Source organism: Corvus brachyrhynchos, unplaced genomic scaffold (genome assembly GCF_000691975.1).
Source record: "Corvus brachyrhynchos isolate BGI_N302 unplaced genomic scaffold, ASM69197v1 scaffold18, whole genome shotgun sequence".
NCBI lineage: Eukaryota > Metazoa > Chordata > Aves > Passeriformes > Corvidae > Corvus > Corvus brachyrhynchos.
In genome coordinates, this window is record NW_008246064.1 from 76,608 (window position 1) to 85,207 (window position 8,600).

The 8,600-nt window shown below is 47.7% G+C and overlaps 1 protein-coding gene across 1 annotated transcript in view; it reads left to right on the plus strand.

Moving 5' to 3' along the window:
- The window catches only part of SETD2 (SET domain containing 2), a gene marked incomplete at its 5' end in the record, with an annotated part of 35,430 nt that overhangs the window by 6,539 nt on the left and 20,291 nt on the right, over positions 1-8,600 (plus strand). The window contains 7 exons of the mRNA XM_017746712.1: positions 764-887; positions 1,937-2,014; positions 2,259-2,356; positions 3,820-3,946; positions 5,248-5,382; positions 5,718-5,846; positions 6,945-7,601. Of these exons, the coding sequence (XP_017602201.1) occupies positions 764-887; positions 1,937-2,014; positions 2,259-2,356; positions 3,820-3,946; positions 5,248-5,382; positions 5,718-5,846; positions 6,945-7,601 (1,348 nt within the window). The remainder of the gene's footprint in view (positions 1-763; positions 888-1,936; positions 2,015-2,258; positions 2,357-3,819; positions 3,947-5,247; positions 5,383-5,717; positions 5,847-6,944; positions 7,602-8,600) is intronic.

An 8,600-nucleotide genomic window follows, 5' to 3' on the forward strand; every position in this document is an offset into this window, starting at 1 on the left:
CCGAGGCCAGTCTGGACACTGGGGCTTGGAGCAGCCTGGGATGGTGGGAGCTGTCCCTGCCCATGGAATGGGGTTGGAATGGGATGATCTCAAAGCTCCCTTCCAACCCAAGCCAGCCTGGAATTCCATTAATATATGGGATATACAGGATATATAGGATATACAGGATATATAGAATATATAGGATATGCAGGATATATAGGATATATAGGATATATAGGATATGCAGGATATATAGGATATATAGAATATACAGGATATATAGGATATACAGGATATATCGAATAGATAGGATATATAGGATATACAGGATATATCGAATAGATAGGATATATGGAATATACAGGATATACAGGATATACAGGATATATAGGATATAGAGGATATATAGAATATATGGAATATACAGAATATACAGGATATATGGAATATACAGGATATACAGGATATATAGGATATAGAGGATATATAGGATATATAGAATATACAGAATATACAGGATATATGGAATATACAGGATATATAGGATATATAGGATAAACCCTGCTCAAATGGGAGCTTCATCCTTCTGTCACCTTCCCATGTGACAGCATAAAATCCCAAATCAATCAGAATTCCCAGAGGTTAAGGCAATTAATTATTGCTGCACCACCGGGATGGCCAGGCTGGGAGTTGTGTTCAGAGAATCCCCCTGAACAGGGATTATTCTGTGTTTCTTGGTGGTTCTTTGTTAAGAAAGTTGATGGTTTTTTCCCCCTTGCAGCAACACTTTTGTCTTGGAATACTGTGGGGAAGTGCTGGATCACAAGGAATTCAAGGCTCGGGTGAAGGAATATGCCCGGAACAAGAACATCCACTATTATTTCATGGCCCTGAAGAACGATGAGGTGAGCAGTGGGATTGCTGGGATTGGCTCTGGGAAAGGCTGGATTTAGGTGTGTACAGCCCCAGCTCCTTGGGAATCCACGGAGCAACGTCCTGAATCCATCAGGAATGTTTTCCTGAGGAAAGGAAACCTCAAGCCTCGGGATTTTTAAAACTCATTGCTGAGTTCCAACAATATTTGTGGCACCTTAAATGTATCCCAGTGTCCCTTAGGGAGGGGAAAGTGTCCTTCCAAAGGAAAAGATGGCTCATCCCTTCCATGAGCAAACATCGTCCCTGGGAGAAAAGTTGTGTTTGGGAAGATGCTCCAGGCCAAACTCGCCCTCCCTGGGTGCCCAAATACACCAAAAATCCACATTTCCTTTCCTGTTAAACTCCATGAAGTTGGGATATTTTTAGCTGGCTAAGTCCCTCCGTGCAGGATTGCCTCTGGAATATTTATATATCGGATTTCCTTAATTAATTATGGCTGCTTCAGCTCCGTGGGATGTGGAGCTGTTCCCTCTGCCTGAGAACAAGGGGGATAAATAGAAATTCCATCTCAGACTCTCCTTGTCTCTCCTGTCAGGACTTTCTGGGTCTGCGGAGCTTGAGAGAAAAGGAGCTAAAAATACTCAAGAGTGGTTTTTCCTGCTTTTTTTTTTCTTCTCAAAATAAGGATTTTGGGGATTGTTGTGTGATTTGAAGTGTCACAAAGGAGCATTTCCAGTTATAAAAGGAGTTTTTATTTCTGGAAGTGATCCAGACTTTTCCCTCGGAGTATGAGGTGTGTGGGAGAAAAACTCACTGTCCCAGCCCCTCATGGTCTCACCAGAAACAAAATCCAGGATCCACATCCAGCTGGAGAACTTTGGGAAATGAAGGGCCGTGTACCTAAGAGCTCTTTTTTGGGGGGAACTTGATGTGCCAACAACCCCCAATCTCCAGAATAAGGATGGGGGATATCAAATGAAGAGCGGGAAAAGAGCTGATTCCTCCATGAGTTGTGTTTGTAGCTGCTTCCCATTCCGAGGAATGAGCCTTTTCCCTTGGATTTCTGGTTCCTTTCCAGATCATCGATGCCACCCAGAAAGGAAACTGCTCCCGTTTCATGAACCACAGCTGTGAGCCCAACTGTGAGACCCAAAAGGTAAAGTGCTGGATCAAATCCAGCGGCTCCTCCCTCTGGAGAGCTCAGAGTGAAGCGTTTTCCTTCTTCCTTTTGGCAATTTTTGTTGCTGTCGTTATCAGCGACACAAAACCAACTGGATTTAAACCAGGCAGTGCGCCCGGTTTTAAACTCCCCCGTGCAGCTTTTCCAAGGATTAATGCGGTTCAGGGAAAGCAAAGCTGGAGTCAGGCTTGGAATAACTCCTGGCATCTCTTTTCCATAGTGGACTGTGAATGGGCAGCTCCGGGTTGGATTTTTCACCACCAAACTGGTCCCGTCGGGCTCGGAGCTGACGTTCGATTACCAGTTCCAGAGATACGGGTACGTCCCATTTCCTGGCACAGGAATTCCGTGCTCACCTCGTCTTTCCCGGTGTCACTTGGGTCCCACGCCATCCCTTTCCCAGATAATTCCCTTCCCTGCTTCTTCCTGTCTCATTATTGATTAGCCAGGATCCAGGCTTTGCAGTATTCCCCAGGAATTCCTGTTCTTCCCTTCCCGCTCCTGTTTTATGGCTTTGCAAGTCCTTGAGGAGCTGTAAAACCCCCTCGAGAACACATCCCGTCTTCCTGGCCTAATCCAGGGGTGCAGGGAAAGCTCCAGCCTGGAATTTGGATCCCTTTGCTAAAGCTGAGCCTAATATTCCTCTGTTACTGTGTGCTGAAGTGTAACTTAAGGAGCATCCCTTCCTTTTCCTTCTGGATCCTGCTCCAGGCCCTTCCTGTAGGCAGGAAGATCAGGACTGAGTTTTTAGTTGCATTTTAAAATCATTCCTCCTTCCTGAAAATTCCTGGAATTGAGCTTCCCTGGTTTTTACCACTGCAGAGCCACGTTCCTCCAGTGGATCCCACATGTTTAAGATAAAACCCTGCCATTTTCCCAAGAAATTGTGGAATGGGGCTTGAAATGGATGGTGTGTCTAGTGGGAAATACAGAGGCTTGGGAGAAATATTCCTTGGGAATTGTATCTATTACGTTTATTCTATTTATTCTATTTATTATATTTCTAATGTGTTATATTTATTACATTTATTACATTTATTAAATTTATTGCATTTATTTATTACATTTATTCTATTTATTATGTTTATTACATTTATTATATTTACTATATTTAATATATTTATTACATTTATTATATTTATTTATTATATTTATTACATTTATTATATGTATTGTATTTATTACATTTATTACATTTATTGTATTTATTACATTTATAACATTTGTTATATTTATTGGATTTATTATCCACGGCTGTGCATACAGAACAAATTTTCCATGTGGATTTTGCTGCTTCCATGAATCCTGAGCTCATTCTTTATCCCGTTTTGAGCTTTACAATTCAATATATGAGCCATAATATATCTATAAAAGAACTATATTATAAAAATAAATCATAAATAAATATCTAAAAAATGAATATATAAAAAGCTATGAACTGCAAGCTTTTCCTAATGGATGTATAATCCTGAGGATAAATTCCTTAGGAAAATTAGGCTATCGGTGCCAATGTGGGATAAGAAGTTTTCAGCCCCACCAGCTCCACCTTTTGCTCTCTGGTTCCTGGTTCTGGACCTGCAGAGAGCCTGGAAGTGAGGCAGGCTTGGCTTTGCAGCTGCCACAGCTGGGGCTCACGGCAGCTGTGTCAGGAGCAAAGCCTTTATTTGCATTTTCAGTGGCTTTTCCATGCAGAGCCATTCCCAGCCTGGCTTCTGGAGCTGGACGAGTGCCTGTGGCTGGGGTTGAGCTGGGGTTGAACCTCTCTTTGTGTCCCCCCACAGCAAAGAGGCCCAGAAATGTTTCTGTGGCTCCTCCAACTGCCGGGGCTACCTGGGCGGGGAGAACAGGGTCAGCATCCGCGCGGCCGGCGGCAAGATGAAGAAGGAGCGCTCCCGGAAAAAGGACTCGGTGAGTTCGGCTCTCCCGGAATCCCTGAGGTGGGAAAAGCCCTCTGAGATCGAGTCCAGCCATTCCCCAGCGCTGCCAAGACCACCCACGTCCCCAAGTGCCGCGTCCGCTCGGCTTCAATCCCTCTGGGAATGGGGATTCCACCACCAGCAGCCCTTGCCATAAAGAAATTCCCCCCGTATCCGACCTGACCCTCCCCTGGGACAGCTTGAGGCTGTTCCCTTGGAGCAGATGACTCCTGATGACCTCAGGGTTCAGTCTTTCCCATGGATGTGTCGTTAAATGTTGGATTGATCATCTTGGAGGTCTTTTCCAACTTCAATGATTTTATTTCACAAGGCCCCTCAAGATTTGTGTTTTCTTGGACCTTCAGTTAAATCCGTATTTCCTTTCTCCTGGTTATTTAAAGTCCCACCAGAGGGGGACTTTCCCAGGTCCAGTATCTGCTCATTCGTAACTAAACCCTGCCATAAATTCCACATGGATTAAAAAATTTGGGTTGTTTTCCACGATTTTTAAACATCCATGAAAGATGAACAATATTGGCTCCACCATTTAGGGCATCACCTGAAATTGGGCAGCTCCGAGGGCAGAGTTTGGCCATCTCCAGGTTGGGAGGTGGAATTTGAGTCTCTAAATTGTTTTGGCTTAGAGGCAACACTTGGAATTGCAGGGATGGGTTCACACTGTGTGGAAAAGGTGCAGAGAATCCAGAGCAAAAGGATTTTTTCTGGGTGAAATCTTCTGCAAGAACCTGCACAGGCTCTTCTTTAATTCCTACAAATTGTAATTGTTCCATCCTTGAAGATACAAACCTCTATTCCTGTGGAGGAGGTTTATTCCTAATTCTTTTGGGAAGTTTGAAAATGCCAGTTTTCATTTTTATTTGCTGTATCAGGGAGTGAGGAAGCCAAGAAATAATTGATGCATCATTTAGAGGGTGTGTTAGAACACTGATTAGTCACAAAATGATGATGAGGGATATTCCAGTGTCCATGTGGAGAGGGAGCCTCTGGTTGTAAGGATTATAAATCTGTTACAATTTATAATCCATGAATCTATTACAGATTTATAAAGGAATTCTACAATTCAGAATATAAAGAATAAGTTTTACTTGCAATCAAAGATCATTTCTTAGTTTGTTTTCCTACCAGAGACGATCAACTGGGAGGCTTTTGGTGCGACCACCTGGAATTTCCACCTGTCCGGAGCTAAAATGTGACATTCCTTAGGGAAAGCGGAGGTTGGAGTCAGGGAATTCCGTGGCCTGGGGCTGAGGTTGTTCTCCTTTGGCTGTGCAGGTGGATGGGGAGCTGGAGGCGCTGCTGGAGAACGGGGAGGGCCTCTCCGATAAAAACCAGGTGCTGAGCTTGTCCCGGCTCATGGTCCGGATCGAGACCCTGGAGCAGAAACTCACCTGCCTCAAGCTCATCCAGGTGAGGAGCAGCCCTGGGACCGGGAGGGATCCTCAGAGGAAGAGGGGAGTGTGGGAGGCAGGTCTTGCCCTTGTTCCAGCATCCCGAGCTCAGCTGAGTGGCTCCAGGATCCATTGCCCTTAAATTTTGTTCCCCAGTACGAGCTGTGTAATGGTTATCCTGGTCCTGCTGCTGAATCCCTGCTCCAATGCCAGCACTTCCAGCCACTTGAATCAGTTGGACGTGCTCAGGTGCCGAGTTCTGGCTCTGCCGTGGGTTTCACCATAATCCCAGTGGAGCACTTTTCCATGGTTTTGCCCGGAAGTCTCTGACTATTCCCACATTTGGCTCTCCAGAACACTCACTCCCAGTCCTGCCTGAAGTCCTTCCTGGAGTGTCACGGCCTGTCCCTGCTCTGGATCTGGATGACGGAGCTGGGCGATGGCAGAGGAAGCACCGCCAACAACCTGAAGCTGCAGCTGGAGGTCAGTAATTCCCTGGGGTTGGGAGCTCCCACGGAATCCTCGAGGTGGGAAAAGCCCTCTAAGATCAAGTGCAACCATTCCTGATCACTGCCGAGGCTGCCACTAGCCCAAGTGCCACATGCACAGGGCTGTTGGATCCCTCCAGGAACGGGGAGTCCGGACTTTCCCCTTTTTGGGGAACAGGGTTTTGGCAGCTTTACTGAATGTTCGGGATCACGAGGATTTTCTTTTCCTTCTGTTTTTTTTTTTAAATACAAATCCATGCCAAGTGTTCATGGAAAACAAACTCAGGTGCCTCAGAACTACAGGCCTGAAACTTCTGCCCTCAGGCACATCCTTAATGAACGGAAGGAATTTGCTCCTGTGGTTTTCCTTGAATTCCTGAGGTAGATTCCATGAGCGAGACTTAAAGGTTGTTGCTGTTGCTGCTTATTCCATGCTGAAGCACAGGGAATTGGAGATCCTCACGGTCTGAAATGGAACTGGAATGTTTTGGTTTTCCATAAGCAGTTGGGGATTGGATGCCCAAAGACATCTGGAAGTTCAAGGTCATTGAGTCCAAGCTGTGCCCGATGCCCACCTTGTCCCCAGCCCAGAGCACCAAGTGCCACCTCCAGGCCTTCCTGGGACCCCTCCAGGGTGGGGACCCCAACACTTCCCTGAGTGGCCCATTCCAATGTGTAACAACCCTTTCCATGGAGAAATTCTTCCCGAAATCCCTCACCCATGACCTGTGACCATCATTAGATAGATTAGATCAGATACTTAAATTTTAGATGGGATATTAGGAAGGAGTTCTTGGCTGTGAGGGTGGTGAGCCCCTGGCACAGGTTGTCCAGAGAGGTTGTGGACTTCCCATCCTTGGAAGTGTCCAAGGCCAGGCTGGACAGGGCTTGGAGCAACGTGGGATAGTGGGAGGTGTCCCTGCCCATGGCAGGAGGTGGAATGGACGACCCTTAAGATCCCTTCCCACCCAAACCTTGATACCACCTTGATATTCCAGACTGAATTCTTCCTGACAAAAGGGAATTATTCCAGGTTGGACACAGCTTTAAATCCTGATGGCTCTGACAATGCCCTGCTTGTCCTTGCCCTTAGATCATGAAGACCCTGGAGCTGCTGCCCATCCCTACCAAGAACATGCTGGAGGAGAGCAAGGTGCTGCCCATCATCCAGCGCTGGGCTCAGACCAAGACGGCGGTGCCGCAGCTCAGCGAGGGCGACGGATATTCCAGCGAGAACACGTCCCGGGCCCACACCCCGCTCAACACCCCGGAGCTCTCGGCCAAGCAGAGCGTGGAAGGTGACACAGACACCCCCAAGAAGTTGGTGTTCCGGAGGCTGAAGATCATCAGCGAGAACAGCATGGACAGCGCCATCTCGGATACCACCAGCGAGCTGGAAGGAAAAGAGGGCAAGGAGGACCTGGACCAGCTGGAGGCAGCCCCGATGGAGGTGACAGAGGAGCAGCAGCAGCAGCAGCAGCAGCAGCAGCAGGACAGCAGCACTGCTGTGGAGGCGCCGGTGGAGAGCAGCAAATCCCAGCCTGCTGAGCTGGAGGCCGAGCCTGAGGCAGAGGTCAAGGAGAGCAACGGAGCGAAGCTGGAAGAGCCCATGGCCATGGAAACGCCGTCGCAGGATGAGGAGGAAGGAGTTTCTGATGTGGAGAGCGAGAGGAGCCAGGAGCAGACAGATAAAATCGTGGATGTGAGCGACTTGGCCACCAGGCTGCTCGACAGCTGGAAGGAGCTCAAGGTAAGAGGCAGCTCCGTGCAGCTCCAGCACCTGGAGCTAAGGAAAGCATGGATTTGGTGGTGGTGTGGTGCAAATGGGGCTGGTTTGATGTCTTTTGGTCAATATTTGGTGACTAAAATGGTCTTTTCTACACAAAAAGTGCTTTCTATATAAATCCTCTGGTGCAAACTGCCCTGGGTGTGACCTGAGTCCGGGTGGCACACGCTGAGATCAGCAGCTGGTTGGGTTTGGGCACACAAGGACACCTCGGTCATCCTGTTGTTTTTTAGGCTGTCCAGGAAAAGGGCAGCTCTGAGGGATTGAGATTCCCTTCTCAACCCATCAGGAAAGGAGGCCAGAGATGCCATGAGCATTTTGGGTGGAATTCCCTGCTCCTGAATTCCATCCCTGGAAGTGTTCAGGGCTGTTTCTAAATGCCTCATCCCTGGCAGTGTCCAAGGCCAGGTTGGACAGGGCTTGGAGCACCCTGGGGTAGTGGAAGGTGTCCCTGCCCATGGCAGGGGGTGCAGCTGGATGATCTCAAAGGTCCCTACCAGCCCAAGCATTCTGGGATTCTCTGAATTCAGTTATCCCAACATCCTCAGCTTTTCCTGTCCTTTCAACATCTGCTTTTCATCTGCACCGTGTGGAGCCTCCAGAGAAGGGTCTGTTGGCCACAAAGGTTCTCTCAAAGGCCATGTTGGATCAACCCCTGGGTGTTTGTAGATGGAAATGCCCAGATTTGGGTGTTATTTGGGACTTCAGTGGTTTCACTCCCACCAAGGTCTTCTGGAGCAGAAAACCTCTTCAAGAGAAGGGATTGGTGGCCCCCTCTGTCCTGTGGAATTGTGTCCCTGTCCCATAGGTGGCCAGTGGAATCTTCAGCCAACAGCTCCTTTCTGATGGGATGTAGGGTGACATTCCAGTAACGGTTTTAAACTAAAAGAGGAAAGATTTAGATCAGTGGTGAAGAAGGAGTTAATTCATGCTGTGAGGCTGGGGGGGGGCGCGGCCACGTCG